The sequence below is a fragment of the Zootoca vivipara genome, chromosome 5 (assembly GCF_965207765.1).
Source record: "Zootoca vivipara chromosome 5, rZooViv2.hap1.1, whole genome shotgun sequence".
Lineage (NCBI taxonomy): Eukaryota > Metazoa > Chordata > Lepidosauria > Squamata > Lacertidae > Zootoca > Zootoca vivipara.
The window spans coordinates 9,290,996-9,310,233 of NC_142588.1; the positions used below are offsets into that span (position 1 = coordinate 9,290,996).

The window sequence follows — 19,238 nt, forward strand, 5'->3', positions numbered from 1 at the left end:
GCATCTGAGCCTTCTCTCACCTCCTCCCTGTTCAATCTAATGAGGTCGAACTGGAGGATAACCGTAGCCTGGCAATTCTCTTGGGTTGCATAACTAAAGAGAGGGTCAAGTACAGGTGATGTTCTGCCACAGAAACTAAAAAAAAAACCTGGAGATCCTTCTGGAAGGCTGAATGCTTTCCTTCTCTCCCCACCCCAATCCCAGCCAAGCTGGAGGTGATGTCATTAAAATGCCGCATGTGCAGTAGACCAGCAGTCTTGGAGCTGGGTCTGAGAGGTAGAGAGGTCTGACTTGCGGTCAGTGAAAATCAAATACCATGGCATTAATAGCCCCTGGAAACCTAATAGAGCAGCGATATCTGTTGGAAGTTAATGCGGTGAAGTTTTCATCTCTTATGCTCAAACCAGTGTATGTGCAAATCATAATCATAATTTATTATTTATACCCCGCCCACCTGGATGGGTTTCCCCAGCCACTCTGCGGGGGGCTCTCAACAGAATATTAAAAGCACAATAAAACGTCAAACATTAAAAACTTCTCTAAACAGGGCTGCCTTCAGATGTCTTCTAAAAGTCATATACACTGTAGTTGTTTATTTCCTTGACATCTGACGGGAGGGCGTTCCACAGGGAGGGCGCCACCACCGAGAAGGCCCATTGCCTGGTTCCCTGTAACCTCACTTCTTGAAGAAAGGGAACCACCAGAAGGCCCTCGGAGCTGGACCTCAGTGTCCGGGCTGAACGATGGGGGTGGAGACGCTCCTTCAGGTATACAGCGAAACCTCTTCTTATGTCCGCCTCCACTCAAGTCCATTTCGCCCAACGTCTGCGGCAAACCTGGAAGTAACCGGCGGGTTTGCTGCCGTTCACAAATGTGCAGAAGCGGGCAATCGCCGCCCGTGCCTGCACACAATGGCGCCTCTCCGAGTGACCCGTTTTGACTTCCGGACGGGCCTCCGGAACGGATTGTGGTCGTGAGTAGAGGTTCCACTGTACTGAGCTTTCTGTGGTGACCTTCAAAGGAAAACAAACTCAATATATGTGCAGGAAGCTGAAACATTAACATTAGAAAACGTGACATTGCCAGACCGTGATTGATGGGTGATGGCGGACTTTCTGCTCTAGAGGTGGCCATTAGTGTTGCTCTGCTATTTCTTCTTTTTACTGGTATTGTTTTGGTTTTTACTTTGGTGTCGCCGGCGCATAAACTGATGACTTCGTTATGCTTATGTAGTGGGGTCTGAAAACCACCCTTTCCCATCTCCCTAAAACACAGAGCCACAAGACTTTCTGCTTCTCCTTCCTGGGACTTCATTCCAAGCACTCGCATGGCATTTCTTCATCCAAGGCTATCGTTCTCTCTCTCGGAGGCAGGAGTGACTGCAGCGCCAAACCATGGTTTTCGGAAGGAAGACTCCTTCACATCTCCTAGGAAATTAATGCCCCTCTTTTGGTATTCCATATGCCTCTTAAGGGTATCCTCTCGCAGTCTGAAAGCCTGGGGTCTAAGATAGCTCAGCAAAAGTTCAAAAGAAGTCTGGCGGAGAGTTTTTTTAAAACAACAACGCTCCAAAGCATTGCATGTGCTGACACAGGCAGGCCGTGAAAGGTTACACTTCTACCGGTACCAAACGCTGAATGGAATGGCGGCATAGCTGCCAAGTTTTCCCTTTTCTCGCGAGGAAGCCTATTCAGCATAATGGAAAATCCCTTAAAAAAAGGGATAACTTGGCAGCTATGAATGGCGGATGACATTAAGTGGGATGCTGTTTCATTCAAGCCAGTTGACATTCTTCTAGCAATCTCTGTCTTAAATAAAAAAGCCCAATACAGGCATATCCCATTCCAACAAGGTATCAAGTGTCTCTTGCCTTCCAAGGCCTGTTGAAAAGCACAGCATCGCCCAGCACCATGACTTTGCTGCCCATCAAAGCTTTTCAACACTTCTAACAATGCACTCACTATTCTACACCCACATTCTAGTGGACTATAAGCCTGGCTTCTGCAAGAGTCTGAAGTTCCTATAATTATGCTATCTGCTGTCCATTTAACCGAAGTGGGTTAGTGAGTGAAGAAGCATTTGCCCTGGCTGGGGCGTAATTCACATTTTGTCGCCTCCACCCCCCCCACACACACTAAAAACACACTAAAAACTTAAACCACTGAGCCTAGGGCTTGCTGATCAGAAGGTCGGTGGTTCGAATCCCTGTGACGGAGTGAGCTCCCGTTGCTTGGTCCCAGCTCCTGCCAACCTAGCAGTTCGAAAGCACGTCAAAATGCAAGTAGATAAATAGGAACCGCTACAGCGGGAAGGTAAACGGTGTTTCCATGTGTTGCTCTGGTTTGCCAGAAGCGGCTTTGTCATGCTGGCCACATGACCTGGAAGCTATACGCTGGCTCCCTCGGCCAATAATGCGAGATGAGCGCGCAACCCCAGAGTCGGTCACGACTGGACCTAATGGTCAGGGGTCCCTTTACCTTTACCTTACCCCCCCACACACACACTAAAAACAATGACATCTGTAATCGCAAATGGTGATGGAAAATGTGAATATTTGTAAGCAAGAAAGGCTGAACCATAGAATCATAGTTAGACGGGACCCTGAGGATCATCAAGGCAGGAATATGTCACTGTCCCATACAGGGATCGAACCTCCAACCTTGGCATTATCAGCACCATGTTCTAACTAATTGAGCTATCCAGGGCAGGCAAAGAGCTGGGTGATAACCAACTCTGGAAAGCAGCTTCATAAAATCACAGAGTTGTAGAATTGGAAGGGGGCCCGAGGGTCATCTAGTCCAACCCCCTAGAATGCAAGCATCCATGACCTCTGCTTAAAAAGCTGAAAGGGAGTCCACAACCTCCCAAGGGAGTCTGTTCCACTGTCAAACAGCTCTGTCAGGAAGTTCTTCCCGATATTTAGCCAGAATCTCCTTTCTTGTAACTTGAGGCCATTGGTTGGAGTCCTGCCCTCCATCTTCCATGTGACAGCTGTTCAGATATTTGAAGATGGCAATCTTATCTCCTCTCAGTCCCTCCCTCCTCAGGGCTAGTCACACTTCTTTGAAGTCTCTCAGCCTCACTCACCTCACAGAGTGTTTGTTGTGGGGGAGGAAGGGAAAGGAGAATGTTAATGTTAGCCGCTTTGAGACTCCTTCGGGTAGTGATAAAGCGGGATATCAAATCCAAACTACTCTTCTTCTTCTTCTTCTTCTTCTTCTTCTTCTTCTTCTTCTTCTTCTTCTTCTTCTTCTTCTTCTTCTTCTTCTTCTTCTTCTTCTTCTTCTTCTTCTCCTCTTTTCCAGGCTAAACATACCCAGCTCCTTCGACCGCCCTCAGAAGGTTTGGTTTCTAAACCCTTGATCATCTTGGTTTCCCCCCTCTACACACATTCCAGTTGCCCCCCTCCACAGGCAAGCTCACAGCTTTTCAAGAGAGCAGCGTCCATGGTGCAAAGGTGAGAGAGAGGTCAGCTGGTGGAATGGAAAGGGGGGGCAAGTTCCCGCTCTCCACCCACAGACACATTACCACCCACAGACACATTACAAACTTTTTCAGCAGGGGGTCGGCCCACTGTCCCTCAGACCATGTGGTGCGCCGGACTATATTTTGGAAAAAAAATATGAACAAATTCCTATGCCCCACAAATAACCCAGATATGCATTTTAAATAAAAGGATACATTCTACTCATGTAAAAACACCAGGCAGGCCCCACAAATAACCCAGAGAAACATTTTAAATAAAAGGTCACATTCTACTCATGTAAAAACATGTTGATTCCTGGAACCTGGCTGGATTGAGAAGGCGATTGGGCCGCATCCGGCCCCCGGGCCTTAGTTTGGGAACCCTGCATTAGTCAGTAAAAAAAAAAAAACTCAGCTCAAGGAGGGTGCAAAGCAGGATGGTCTTAACCCCAACAGAGAGGTTTGGAGGGCTGCATTTGGTCTCAGAGCCTGATATTCCCAACCCAGCCCCTTTAACAAACTACAGTTCCCGGGGGGGGGGGCACACTGTTTTCTGGTTTGCCTCAGGCAGCAAAATGTCTTGAGCTGGCTCTGTTCAGTGCCTTCTGCACTTTTGCACATAGTTTGGCTCTTTATAAGAAGGAAAGGGAAATATCGAAATCACGCCACCAGTTGCATGCCTGTGTAGGAGGAGAGAGAGAAAGAAAGAAAGCAAAAAGAGAAAAGGAGCACATAGAGCAAAGGCCGGAATTATGTTTCGTTGAGATTCAGTTAGAGGAAGTGACATAAGAGAAGAGATAGTAGAGAGACAATTAGAGGCTTTAGTTGAGTGCAATTGTGAAACAGAGGGAAGAGAAAGATAAATGTTCCGCACAGATCTTATGAGACAAACTAAAGAATGGTATAAGGGAACTAAGAAGATTAAGAAGACTTCTTTTTTCTGTTTGTTTATTTGGTTTCTTTATGGGTTTGGATGATATAACTTTGGAATTATGATTTTGGAATTATGATTTTTTCAAGTTTTGCATATTTATGTTAATTATATTTTGTTATATAAATATAGGTTAGGTTATGTGGTGTTATGTTTTTGTTAGATTGTGTTATATTATGTTATGTTATATTATGTTATTTTATGTTATGTTTATGTTATGTTATTATGCGTTGTGTCACTCTCATTACATTGTCCTTCCTCCAGAGAGCTCAGGGCAGCATAAACTCCTCAAAAGCATGTTTACAATCCAGTTTATTCTGTCATCTCCCACCTAAACCCTTTTCAACCTACATTTTGCCCTTCCCACACCCCACAAAGATATCCTTCAGAGATGGTCTCTTGCTTTCTGACACCGTGTCTACCTGATTTCCTCTGATCTTTAGCTATTTCATGGGCTAAAAGCTGAGGGTTTTTTGGGGGGGGGGTTGGAGTGTGTGTGTGTCCGTCCTTGGTTCAACTATTCCATATACATTTACAGTATTTATCCCCTCTTTCCCTCAATTATTTTCTTTTCTCATTCTTTGGTCATTGTACTTCATCAAAATTTGCAGATAGCTGCAAAGGTAGGCTGGAAACCATAAGGGTGAAGGCAGGTGAAAGCTCATCAGCTGGAGAGTGAATAAAATTTTCATTGGTCTTGGTGGAGGGCAGCAAAAGCAGAACGATGTTGGAAAACTGTGTGTGCGAACTTCTTTGACTGGCATAATCTATACAGGCTGCAGAATTCAGTTTTTCTTAGTGCAGAAATTCCAATAATTTGGTGCAGAATTACTGAGTGTTTTTTCCTGCAAAGTACACACAAGGACAAGGGTAGGGAATAGGACACGCAGGTCAAAGTGGGCATACTTGAGAAGGCTGGAGTCCCCAGGAGATTATGGTTCTGGGGAAACTGACAGTGTCGGGTAGGGAATAAACAAGGCTCCTGTTAACATATAAGGATTGCCTTTACCCCTATCCCTTATTAACAAGAACCTGAGCCAACAAGAACAGATCCCTGACCACTGGCCCTGTTAGCTAGGGATCATGGGAGTCGTAGTTCCAAAACATCTGGGAGCCAAAGGTTGCCTATGCTAAGAGCAGTGGACTTGTAATCTGGTGAATCGGGTTCACTTCCCTGCTCCTCCTTGGGCTAGTCACACTTCTCTGAAGTCTCTCAGCCTCACTCACCTCACAGAGTGTTTATTGCGAGGGAGGAAGGGAAAGGAGATTGTTAGCCGCGTTGAGGGGAGTGAAAGGTGGGGTATCAAGTCCAAACTCCTCCTCTTCCTCCTATCCCTCTTCCAAAATAAACTCTTGCCTCAAATCAGAAGGACAATTTTTTAATTTTTTTAATTGAATTTTCTAATTAGAACAGATTTTCCACAAATCTACTTGAACAATTTATATATCCATATTTCTCTTCCCCCCCCCTTTGGCTTCCCCCGTATTTCCATATTGATTTATTAAACAAATTCTATACCCTGCTGATTTTACCTCTTATACTGTATAGTCAAAACCTGCCAATGGGTCCAAATCTTTATACTGTCTTTTTATATAGTTTATAAATGGTTCCCACTATTTTTTGAAGTGGGAACCATTTATGTGGTTGTGTCTCTCATGTATCCCCTCTGTCAGCTTAGCCAGTTCCACGTATTCCATAAGCTTGACTTGCCATTCTTCCTTTGTTGGCGTTTTCTCTGTTTTCCATACATGTGCTAATAAAATTCTTGCACCCGTCGTCGCATACATAAACAAACTCCAATTTTCCTCTCTTATATCATGATCTAAAATCTTTCTGAGCAGGAAAGATTCTGTTTTTTCAACAAAGGTTTTTTCAACATTTTTTTCAATTCATTATATATCATTTCCCAATATTCTTTAACCTTCTTGCATTCCCACCATACATGAAAGAAAGTACCATCTTTCTCTTTACATCTCCAACATATCATAGATACTGTTTTATACATTTTTGCATTTTTTCCCGGTGTGATATACCATCTATATATCATTTTCAAATAATTTTCTCTTAATAATATACAATCTGTAAACCTTCTGAGGAATGGGAAAGATTATGGAAAACAAATTTAGTTTTCCATAATCTTTCCCATTCCTCAGAAGGACAAACTTTTAAGGTCTGTAAGGCTTGTGTTCTCTATGGGCACTGCTCTCATAACACTCCCCTGGGTCTGCCATGGGCTCCTTAAAGGGAACCTCAGTCCCAAATCAAATAACACCAAGGAATTATCAAAGAGTGATATTTGCCCTTCCATCAAACAGCAGTCCAATCTGCAGCAGGCCAGCCACCAGGCTAGCATGCGCACAACCTTCCCTCCACCTCAGGAAGTGATAAGAAGACTAACACCGATGGTTATCTCATAAAGCTGCATGAGATCTTCAAGACATCTCATTTCCTGTTTCTAGACTTCTTTGCAACAGTCAAAACTGGGACACACACCACTGTTGGCTTGGAACAGGGGTCCCCAGACTACGGCCCGGGGGCCACATACGGCCCCCGAGGCTCTTTTATGCCCCCGCCACCCGCTGCCGCCACCCGCTCTTACCGGCGCGGCGCGGTGCGGTGCGGCTGCCGACTTCCAACCCGGAAAAGCAACGGAAATAGCTTGTGCACGCGCGCAAGCGTCATTTCCGGTGTACTTCCGGGTGGGAGGAGGCTTCTGCACATGCGCACAAACTATTTCCAGCACTTTCCAGGTCGGAAGTGTGCCAGAAATAGCGTTTGCGCATGTGCGCGCTCCCCCACCCCCGCACGCGCTCCCCCACCCTCCAGCCCACCACGCAATCGCTGGGGCGGGCATCTGGCCCAAAGCCGGGTAAGTTTGGGGACCCCTGGCTTGGAAGGAACATACTGGTACTCCCAGAACAACAACTCAACAACACATGAATTTGATTAATAGATACCTAGTCAATAAATCAAGGCCACTTCCAAGGGCTCCATTATATCCTAGTATAATTATACCAGCAGAATTAAGTGGTAAAACATTTCCAGGGTAGCACTAATGATCAGAGTGGGCTATGGTTATAAATAGAATAGGATGATGAAATACAGTATATGTTTCCACATTGATTTGCATAAACTATGCAAATTAAGCAATCTGCAGAACGACGATTATACTGTTTTATAAGCATCAGACCAGGGGAAATAATTGACATGCAATGAAAGGCAAAAAAAAACCTATGGACCCTGAAATTTTGAATTTTTGATAAATTACAACCTGCAAACACAATGCTCTGTTTACTTAAACAGTATGGACGACTATGGGGTTATATGGGGCTATATGGGGCTGCAGTCTTAGCAGAAGCAGTCTTAAAAAACTTACAACACAGAGACCCGTGGCAATTTAAAAACTAACAAATTTATTGCAGCGTAAATGTTTGCAACGATGTATTTGTTAGTCTTTTTGGTGACACAAGACTTTATTGTTTTTGCAGCAACAGACTAATAATGTGACCATTTCTCACAGTGGTAACTACAGAACTTGGAATACTGTTTTGAAAATCCATACTGTTGGAAAATCCTGCTAGCATGATCCTAATTTGTTCCTAATCAAGGGGGTTTGGAGACACAGCCCCAGATTTCAGCCAAAATATCTCTTATTTATTACATTTATCTTCCAAGGTGGTGTACGCAGTTCCCCTCCTCCCCATTTCATCCTCACAACAACCTTGTTAGGCTAAGAGATGGTCACCTAGGCAGCTTCATGGCTGAGTGGAGATTCGAACCCTGGTCATAGCCCAACACTCTTAACCATTAAGCCACACTGGCTTGTTGGACACCCTGGACTTAGATTTCAGGTGATATGTGTTAAAAATAAACAGTGAAGAGCTGCATTAAAACAAACAAATAAATAAATCAAGATCTACACCTGTTTGTGTCAAGTTTCTGCACCTGCCTCAGTCGTGCAGTCAGTCATCAGCTTTTCTTTTTAAAAAAGATCAAGCAGTTAGAACAGCTGCAGGCAAGGCAGGAGGACCCTTAGGGAATAGTTCTGAATGGCTTTCGTGTTTTTTTAAGAAGTCAAATAAATAGGGATTCATTACGAATTACTGCTGACCCAATTATTACCAATTGGCCGAGAGGGCAGATATACCTATCATGTCAAGGGGTGCCAGCTTGAATAGAATATTGGGGGGGATGTGTGTGGGATGTGATTCATGAGGAGCAGTCAAGTACAACATTCCTTGTAATGCTAGACAAGACATGCGAGGGAATGTGGCCCAGCCAGTCAAAACTTCCTGTTCCTCCTGGCTGGAACATCCTTCCTCTTGCATGTGATAGAAGGTGGGCGTGACCTAACCTGTCCACGTAACAAAAGGACGAGGCACGCAGCACTCTCTCTCTCTGGACTTCCTTCTATGTTCGACCAGCTTTTTAGCTAGGAATGCTCTGCTTGCTTTTCAGCTAGCAGAAGCACTGGGATTATTCCCCCATATGTGCATATTTGTAACTAAGTCTGCCTTCAGGAATCCAACTGTGAACTGATGTGACTAAACTTCTTTTATTAACTCTGAATAAGAATGTGGTGTCTTTATTCTTTTAAGAGGGATTCAAGGGAACTTACCAGGAATTCACAATTCAGTCTGAGACAGATTGAATTGTATAATAGTGAGAGGCTTACACAAGCCTGCAACCAGCTATCCACCGTGTAAAGGGGAATGCACTCGGTCTGCTAAGTAAAGGAACTTGCTGGCGCAAGTTAGGAAGGAGATTACCGTTAATAAACAATATCTCCTCTCCTGCCACCCTGAACATTCCCACAGGGGGCAGATAAACCCCGCCCTGCATAATCGATTACAAGAAGCGGCGTGCTCACACCACTGGCCCATCAACTTTGGGGAGGTACGGCGCCCTCAAATTATTGGCTAGAGGTGGGGTGCTGAAGGGACCTTGGCCCCCTAGGACAGGCATAGGCAAACTCGGCCCTGAACGCACTTTGTACTAAAAAACCCCCAAAGCTTGCTTGCAAGCAGACACACAGTGGATGTCGCCCTTATTATCCTTACTCTTCCACATCCAAAACATAGCTGCCCAGGTCTGACAGGACTGCACAAGCATTAGCACAGGAGAAGAATAAGAGAAAGAGAGGCAAGTAGTTGTAATCACTAGCCCAGAGCTTCCCAAACTTGGGTTTCCAGCTGCTGTTGGACTACAACTCCCATCATCCTTAGCTAACAGGACCAGTGGTCAGGGATGATGGGAGATGTAGTCCCCCAAAACACCTGGAGGGCCGAGTTTGCCTATGCCTGCCCTAGGAGTTGGCTCCTATATGTCCGGTTCCAGCAGAGGTGCGTTAGAATGCCTTCTCCGCCCCCTCCCAGTCCACCCGATGTCCACGTCCCTCTCTCTATAGCCAGAGTAGCCCGCTCGGTTCCGGGCCGCGCTTCGCTATTGTTCATTAATCCGGTGGCATCCCTGCCTCCCTCACCTGCGCCCGGATTGCCTTGCGGCGGCGGCGCACCAGCGCTTTCCCCCGCCGTCGCCTGGTTACCAGCACTGCAGCGCACGCGGGCGCCGCCAAGTACTCCGCCGCGGGCGGCTCCTCCTCCCTGGAAAAGGGTCCGCACCGCCTTCCCTGCCTGAGGAAGACCCCTACATCCCGCGGCAGCAGCAGCAGCAGCATCTTGGCAGCGCCCCCTGCCAAGGCGCATGCTCCCCGTCCGGGAGAGGAGGCGACTTTCTGCTGCTCCTCCGCAAAGAAGCAGGCTCGGCGCCCTCCCCACCCCACGCCCTCTCCCGTCTGCAGGGGAGCCGCTGCAGCGCCGCGCGAGCTTCGCATCCTCTCTAAGCAGGCGACGGGGCTCGGAACCCCCACCAAAGCTCCGCGCGCGCGCGCGCCTGCTGGCACACGCCTTTGCCTGTCAGCTACTGGAGGGCGCGGAGACCAGCCGAGCGGAGCTGAGCGCGGGGAATGAGGGGGGGGGGAGAGACTCTACAGCGCAGAAATTAAAGCAGGTTAAAGCAGGCGACAGGTTGGGCTTCCAGGGGGCTGGGCGTTTTCGGACGTGCTCATAGGAGCCAGCTCCTAGGGGCCGAGGTCCCTTCGCCCCCCCCAATAAAATATTTGAGAGGGCTTCCCTCTCCCCCAAAGTTGATGGGCATCGCCATCCAAATGGAGCGCAAGCACTGCGTCTTGTGGTCGATTGTGCGGGGTGGGGCTTACCTTGCCCCCTGCCCCCCATATTTTATTTAAGTTGGCACCCCTGCGTCACCTGGAGTGGTACAGTCCTGGGGAAGACGGAGTGGGGAGGGCGGCGACGTTTTAGCGCTCGATTTTGCGGCAGAAATAAAGTGGGCCACATACTAGAGGAGGAGGGGGGGCGGGGGCAAGGAAGGCGCAGGTAAAGCGGCGGGGAAGAGGCGGCTCATCCAATAAGGCTCATCTTTACGGAAGGAGGGGAGAAGAAAAAGACCCTCCCTCCATTCCTCCTCCGTCATCCCGAAGTAATCGCCCCTTCCTCGCCGGTGATTTTTGTTCTTTTCCGTCCCAAAGGACGCTGGAAGGAAAGTGACGGGGGGCATCCCCGTGGCTGGCTGACTGGGACGTGGGACGAGCAGAGGGCGGGCTGCCTGAGGCAAAGGATGAGATTCCGCTCGGCCCACTAAGAGCGGACCGGTCTTCGAGTGTTTTTCTGCAGCCTCTGAGGAAAAGCAGGCGCGCTAAAGGGCGTGCTGGGGAGGCCGGCCCGCGCAACTCGGCGTCGCCTCAGCAGCACCTTGCTGCCTCAGGCGACGCCTCGCTCTCCCAGCGCCCTGTCCATCCCTAGCTAGCCTACTCGTGGTCCTACCACCCCACGGGAGCGGAGAAATGGTTTCCCGAGCGAGCGGGAAAGCGGCCCATGAAGAGGAGGCTTTCCTGATTTCGTTCCGGCGAGCGAGCGCAAACAGAGAAAGGAGAGCCGGCGCTTTGGAGAGCTGATTTCTGACGGGCGAGCGAGGAGAGTCCGGGATGTGTTTCCTGAGGAGACAAAGGGAGGCGCGAGCTTCTCATCGCCCCTGTGCCTTTGGGCTCGCAAACGTCTCCGGCTCTCCAAAAAATGCCGTCCTGCTGCGGGTGACGCAGCGAGATTTCTGCTGGGCATAGAGGGGAAAGAAAGGATAGCGGGGCTGCTTGGTAACCTTTTTTTAAATAAAGAAAACAACCCGCCCCGCTCTTTCTTAAGCCCGCCTTCGCCACGCGCGGAGAGGGTGCTCCTCGTCGCCGTGAGCCTGCCTCTCACCCGGCTCTCTCCGCAGCCTTGTGGAGCAGCGGGCAGCAGCGACGAGCCCCGGGGATTTTTGCGCGCAAGTGCAGGAAAGTGTTAACAGCCGCTTCTGAACTACCGCAGTGGTGAATGACTCATCCAATCACCGCGGAGCAGGAGGAGGAGGAGAGAGCAGCTGGGATCGGGGTCTGCGCGGAAGAGAAAGGCGATGTCACTTTCACCCGCGGGAACCCCACGGGGAGGGATTCATCATCCCTCAGAGGGGCACGGATTCTAAAGGAACCCTTCAGACGAGGCTCTCGCCGCCATCCCGTACGCGCGCTCACCTTGAATGGATTAACTTCCGAATGGACGCGAACGGATCCGGGCTAGTCAAGGGCGCGGGGGATTTGCTGCATGTGGACTCTGGACCAGGGGCAGCTCCAGATGTTGCTAGCGTGGCCGATGATCAGTGGTGGTGGGCTTAAGAATTAGTCCTCCTACCACATCTGGAGAGCACCACTACCCGCTCTGGGCTACCACAAATCTCATCTTCCATATCCCCACGGCAGGAAATTAATGCAGAGCCTTTAATTTGCAAAAGAGAGGGGGGGCTGCGGATCTGATTTGTATCTGAAGTGTGCATTCGTATAATAAACGCGCTATGAATAAATTCTCTCCCCATCGTTCACAGAAAGCAAAACTCGCACACACACATATATACTGTATGCATGTCCTCGCGCTGAAATGAAGAATGCAGTTCGTTTGCAGCATTCTGTTCCTAGATTCCCTTTCCCTGGCTGGAGCGTCGTTTCAAGTGGAAACACGACAAGCTGCTGGATGGTGCAGCCCCCTCGGCCAGCCCCCCGAGCATTCTCACCTTCCCCCCATCCGACCCCACCCCGGCAAGCGATGTCAGTCGCATTCGTCTTCCCGGCGAGGCGCCACATCTTAACAGTTTGGCACAGGATTTCTGTAAGGCTCAGCAGGAAACTCGGAGCGCTGAAAGGTGACATCAAAGCCGGCGGGGGGGGGGACGGGGGAGGAAGCCTGTAGTAATTTGCCACCAGAGCACCGGGAGAGGAGGCGTCCCCCCGGCCCGCCACGCCCCCGACCCCACCAGCCAGCGAACGAGCGCGCGCGCGGCGACCCTCGCCAACCAATGGGGAAAGGGCGCTAGGACCCGGGGGGGACCCCCTTGCAAGCGGTATCGGCTCTGCTGCATTATAAATACTTCTCCAAAATGCGGCGGAGCTCTTTTCTCCCTTCGCCACCGCCTCCGCACCATTAAAAAAAGCTGCTAGCGTAGAGCAGCCTCTTGGCAGGCAAGCTCCCCCCCTTTTTTCCCCTTTTCCTTTTCTCCCCCCTCCTCCTTCGACATTTCCTAAGCCCCCTTTCCCCCCCTCCTTGGTCGGTTTGCATGCATTGTCTGTCTCCCAAAATGGTTTGTGAGACTAAGATAGTGGCGGAAGACCATGACTCGATTTCAGGAGCCAAAAAGGAGAGCCTGCTCGTCTCCTCGTCCGCTCAGATGTGGCCCTCCTCTCGGGCCGGATCGCCCTCGCCCGCCGCGGTGCAGCCACAGCCGCCGAGTCCCGCGCCCGACGGCGAGGACAAGAAGGGGAGCGTCTGTATAAGGGAGTTTCACCCTTCCGAGCAGGAAGTGGTGCGCCGCATCTTCTACGAGGGCATCATGGAGAGGATCCCCAACACCGCCTTCCGAGGGCTCAAAGACCAGCCCTGGACGCAGATGGTCTACGGGACAATGGCCGGTAAGTGCGATCGCGGTTGCGAACATGGGGGTGGGAAAGAACCGGAAACTATCGCCTTAACTCACCCCCCCCGCATCTCCCGGTGCACAGCAGGGGGATTGGGGGAGGCGGCGGATGCTCCATTCTCCGCAGCGCCGACGGCTGCTCCGACGGCGCGCCCGGCTGCATCTCCCTTGCCGAGCCGGAGCGCGCAGATGCGCGCGAGAGGGAAGGGCCCTCTGCGGGCCGATGGGACGCCTTTCCGGGTCAAGCGAAGCCGGCCTGATCGCCTCCCCGCTCGGGGGCTAGGCTCTCCCCCCACCCCCGGCATGTGGCCGCTCGCGGGTGGGAGAAAAGAGAGCAACGCCTCCGGCGCGCAGCAAGGTCCCTCTGCGGAAGGTGCGCACCTCCCTTTCCTCCTTCGCCAGCGATTCGGAGTCACTCCGCACCAGCGGGGCAAGGAAACTTTGGCGAAGTGACCTTTGCGCGAGTTTCCTGCGGCTCGGCGCAGAACTCGATTTCGCAAGTGCCGGTCCGTGCACCTTTTAGCCCTCGCCGGGCAGCGTTCACACGTGACTGCAAACCAGGCGAGCATTGCTTGCCACTCTCCTACTGCCGGAAAGCCCAGCGGACGGGCGAGCCTGCCTCGCTGCGCTTGGGGGAGGGGGCAGCATGTCTGAAGAGCAGAGCAGCTGCCGGACAGAAAAAGTCGCCTTGTGTCTAGGAGTCTGCTGCCGCCCCGCATTTCCCAGGGACGTGGCTGGAGGCTGGAGAGACGAGCAGACAGGGTCAGCGAAGCGGGGACTGTTGCAGCTTTAGCTTCGCGGAGGTGCAAAGTTGGCAAGTGGCCTCAGGGGGAAGCTCCTGCAGCCAAGAGCATGCAGCCACTGCGGCCTCGAGTTAGCTTTTGCAATCGGAGAACAAATTCATGCACATTCCATTCTGGCAGGTGTGCTCAAACCGCTACATACTCTGTGCGTGCACACATATTGTGGCAGGGAGGGGAGATATTTCCTTTGGGTGTGCATGCCTCCTTTACATGTGCTCTGTGCGCGTCTCATATGACAGGCGCCTCCCCCAACTGGTGCAAGAGCTCAGAGAGAGGTGCTTTTTCACCACAGACCTGAGAGGACACGCTACCAGCCTGCCTGGACCGCGATATCTTGCCTGACTAACTAGCAGTTATAAATGTCCATAGTGATCACTCAAAGCGTTATATGAGTACCAGCATCTTCTTGTAAAGGCCAAATGCTTGCTAGTTAAACAGATCAACTGTGCCCTGTTAAAGCTCATGCACACAAATTGCAGCAAGCACTAATTATCGGTGACTATTCCAGACAGTTTATCCTCCCCCTCCCTGCCACCTGATTATGAGCAGCAAATAAGCGCGGGTTGCTCATTTCCTTAGAAAATCCAGCCTTGCACATTATATGCAGGAAAGATCTATACAATTGAGAAATGGGACCTTCAGGGTCCCATTCGGTAGGGGCTTAGGTGCATCCCCCCCCTAGCTGTCGATTAGTGTCCAGAACTTACTGGTTGCCTTTTCGGTCTTTTATTTTTGCCTCCGTTCTACCAGCAATCTTGCCTGCTTTTTAATTTTAATATACAGTACATATTTCTTTTACTGAAGGAAAACTGAAGTTCATAGCAAATGGCAAAACTGCTCTGAGGACTGTGGAGGGGGACAGGGAGAGAGGAGAATTTGTGATTGCACAGCTACCAGCCATTTGGCACTGTGCATTGCTGACTTCTTCTGCTTCAAACTGGCAGAAAAGGTTTTCTCTGAGCTAGGAGAGGAGATAACATTTGATAACACTGTTTTGAAGGGGAATTGCAGAACGGACCCACCTCGGCTCCGCGCTGCATTCAATTCTGGGGATCCAGAGACTTCACATGCCTCTGATGACTGGGAAAAGATAAGTGTATTTGCATCCACCCTGAAATGGGTAAAAATGCCTCTGTCTCTGGATTACTCCCCAGTGCGTCAGTTCAGTTGTGGGTCAGGAAAATGGATTTCCTCTCATCTCTCCATAAATAATATTGACAGTCTAATATTTTCATCCTGCTTGTCTGTAAAAATAAGAGGGAGCCTAGCGGATTTCACTTGGGAGAGAATAAATACCACAGTCTTCGGGCCACAACTGAGAAGACTGCATTTTTCTCCCCCATTTGCCTAAATTTCATGAGTTCATATGGGAGTTTCGGGGGGGGGCACCACATTTTATTTCAAAAACTCCCATATGAACCAACCTGGCTTCTATGATGCCCTTTAAGGCTTTAAAGGTCAGCACCTGCACTTTAAATCAATGAAACAAGATAGACAACCAGCTCCAGTTACGCTCCCGCTGCTTCAGAAGTAGTGCAGTCCCGTTCAGAATACTGTAGGTTAAAAAATCCTCGCACAAATTTCCAATAGCGCCTCCACCTTATATGGTTCAAGTTCCGTTTGTTTATCTCGCTCATTCCTGAATCAATTGTGTGTTGCTTCTGTTGCCTCCGCACAATGGAAGATTAAAAAAAAACCCTGAGAGGTGCCACAAACGTATGATTCTCCAGCCCAAACTTTTGGATAACTTCTCCCACTGTTTCCATGTAGATGTTGAAAAGCAAGGGAGACGAGATGGAACCTTGTGGTGTCCTGGAAGCCAATGGCCATTGGGTGGAACATCAAGTCTCCCAGCACACCTTCTGGGATCAGCCTCGCAGGTACAAGTGGAACCACTGCCAAACAGTGCCTCCTAATCTCATCCTTGCAAGGCATCCTAGAAGGATATCGTAGTCGTAGCCAATAGTCGTGAAAAGCACTGAGAGCTCCAGCAGAATCTAGCAGGGTCACATTTCTCTCCCCACCCCATTCTCCCAAGTGATTGCCTAAAAAGGTACCCTGGCTAATTGAGCAACAATAAATTTCAAGTATTTTATTTAATGCAGGTATCTGCAAAAGTTCCCTCTCGAGGAATTCCCCCCTTCCTTACAGAGGAGAAGAGGCTTCTTCCAAAATAATGGCTGCTACGGTGACAGCACATAGGAAGCCTGTTTTTGCTTCGGAACAATTCGCTTTTATTCCACTGTCAAATTAGTCGAGTATTTAACCAGCTAAGATTTTGTTTGACTGAATGACGGATGTACTCAATTTCTTTCCAACCTCAGTTTAATATACTGTTTTAGTGTGGTAATCCTGTTCCATGGAATAATAATAATAATAATAATAATAATAATTTATTATTTATACCCCGCCCATCTGGCTGGGTTTCCCCAGCCACTCTGGGCGGCTTCCAACCGAATATTAAAAACAGTACAACATCAAACATTAAAAACTTCCCTAAGCAAGTGGAAGCAAGCCACTCATGAGTTAAACACCATTTGGACTTACTTCCAAGTAAATGTAAACAGGATTGTCCCGGAATGAACATGGAAATGCATTACGCATGTATAAACTTAGCGAGAAAATCATAATGTGTGAGGTTTTTTTTTAAAAAAGTATAAATGCTGTGTTTTATTCAAGCAATGATTACAAATATGCCCAGTATTAGAGATGGAACTGCAAGTATCCAAATTGGGGCTAAACTGTACACAGAACTAATTGTAGGCTGGAATCCAAAGAGTTAAATTTATTTGATAATGCTGAGGTTGCTCCTAAGGGCCTAACTATACTTGACACTAATCTCATTGCTTGCAGTCAGTTTTTCTTTATTTAATTACAAGCGTAGCCTCCCCCCCATCCCATTTGATAGGCTTAGAGAAAGGCTCCCATTGGCCCCTAAGACTTGCTGCATGCAAGTGGGAGCGCTCTTCAAGATCCTGGCAAGGGAGAGGAGGTTTTCAGGTTTCCTTCCCTATATACTTTGCTACCAAGAGTAATCGCGGGGGAGGAAGTAATAAATAATAATGATATGTAATCATAATCGAAAAGGTAAAGGTAAAGGGGCCCCTGACCATCAGGTCCAGTCGTGTCTGACTCTGGGGTTGCGGCGCTCATCTCGCTCTATAGGCCGAGGGAGCCGGCGTTTGTCCGCAGACAGCTTCCGGGTCATGTGGCCAGCATGACAAAGCTGCTTCTGGCGAACCAGAGCAGCGCACGGAAACGCCGTTTACCTTCCCACCGGAGCGGTCCCTATTTATCTACTTGCACTTTGACGTGCTTTCGAACTGCTAGGTTGGCAGGAGCTGGGACCGAGCAACGGGAGCTCACCCCGTTGCAGGGATTCGAACCGCCGACCTTCTGATCAGCAAGCCCTAGACTCTGTGGTTTAACCCACAGCATATAATTAGCATCTCTTGGAAGTTAAGACCTAAAGCCCCCTTGCTTTATATATCTCTGCTAGCTTTAGGTGCAAAGGGATAATAATAATAATAATTTCTGTGAGAGAGAGATGTGTATGTGTGAGAGAGAGGTGAACAGATGTATGGAAAAGTGAGCTATTAATGGATACTAGGAGCAGTGGCTGCTTGCTCCCTCCCATGTTCAGAGGCTGTGTGCCTTTGAATGCCAGTTGCCAGGGAACAAAGCAGAAAGTGTATTGCATTCACATCCTCCTAGTGGGCTTCACAGAGGCATTTGGAGAACTATGGTTACAAACACTAGTTTGGACTTGGTAGGCTAATCCAATAAGCCTCATCTTTATATTCTTAAGTTCTGCGTTTTAACAAGCAGATCTCTTCTCGTGTCTACTTTAGCCCTTAGCTTTTCCATCTGGGAAAGTAGGTATAAATAAAAATTGAAAATAGGAGCTATCAACACGGTGCTTAGCAAGCCATGGGCTGTGAAACGGTATGAAGTTTGAGCCCTGGCCCATTGCCAAGCAGAGGCAGAGGAAAATCGTATTTTTAATTGCAAGAGATGTCCAGATTGTGCCAGGAAGCTAGTCCACCGACCACTTTCCCTCCCTGTTGAGGCATGTGGGAACAAATGTCTGCTTCTAGACAGAGTTTTGAATCTATTGTGAGGTGTTTTTAATCATTTCTTCCTGTTGGTTATCAATGCTCAGGGAGAGAGAGAAGAATGTTTGAAGTGACTGACTGGTGGCGCCATTGCAAAAGGTTTGACTCTTGGGTTCTTGGTCTGTTCTTCCATGATGAATGCCTTCTGGCCGGGGACGAGTTGCCCTGGCCCAGAGGGAGGCATATGTTTGGCAGAAGTCTTGCAAACCTGCTCAGGAAGGCTTTAAAGCAGGCACCCCCAAACTTTGGCCCTCCAGATGTTTTGGACTACAATTCCCATCATCCCTGACCACTGGTCCTGTTAGCTAGGGATCATGGGAGTTGTAGGCCAAAACATCTGGAGGGCCGCAGTTTGGGGATGCCTGCTTTAAACAGTATCCTGAAGGGAAGGGCGGTGCAATAGGCAATGTAATACTAGAAGATAGCACGGCAACAGGTACTGGTGAGTGACTGACAACGGGCACATCTGGCTCTTAACCCAGAAAGTGCTTTGCAGGAGGTCAGACTAATTGGCCCTCAGGGTTCCTTCCAGCACTACAGTTCTATGATTCCAGTATGTAAGGGAAAACAACTAGGCGGAGACTGGAGTGTAGAACCCATGGTTTGCAGTGTCTGTGCGAAAGCACAGAATATGGGAGAGAAGCATATGCACCCAGTATACCTGAAGGAACGTCTCCACCCTCATCGTCCAGCCCAGACACTGAGGTCCAGATCCGAGGGCCTTCTGGTGGTTCCCTCACTGCGAGAAGTGAAGCTAAAGGGAACCAGGCAGGGGGCCTTCTCGGTAGTGGCGCCCGCCCTGTGGGACGCCCTCCCATCAGATGTCAAGGAAATAAACAGCTATCTGACTTTTAGAAGACGTCTGAAGGCAGCCCTGAAGTTTTTAATGTTTGGATGTTTTATTGTGT

At 49.1% G+C, this 19,238-nt stretch overlaps 1 protein-coding gene and 1 long non-coding RNA gene across 2 annotated transcripts in view; one reads left to right on the top strand and one right to left on the bottom strand.

The window, feature by feature from the left end:
• Window positions 1–413: 413 nt before the first annotated feature.
• Window positions 414–10,176, bottom strand: LOC148685557 (uncharacterized). The gene is made up of 2 exons (XR_015950117.1): window positions 9,880–10,176; window positions 414–1,013 (listed from the first exon to the last, which is right to left on the bottom strand). It is a non-coding gene; the product is annotated as an uncharacterized LOC148685557 (long non-coding RNA).
• A 1,638-nt stretch (window positions 10,177–11,814) lies between these two features.
• The window catches only part of ASPNAT (aspartate N-acetyltransferase), a 45,389-nt gene continuing 37,965 nt past the window's right edge, over window positions 11,815–19,238 (top strand). The window contains exon 1 of the mRNA XM_035138309.3: window positions 11,815–13,407. Within this exon, the coding sequence (XP_034994200.2) occupies window positions 13,056–13,407 (352 nt within the window). The 5' untranslated portion in view covers window positions 11,815–13,055. The remainder of the gene's footprint in view (window positions 13,408–19,238) is intronic.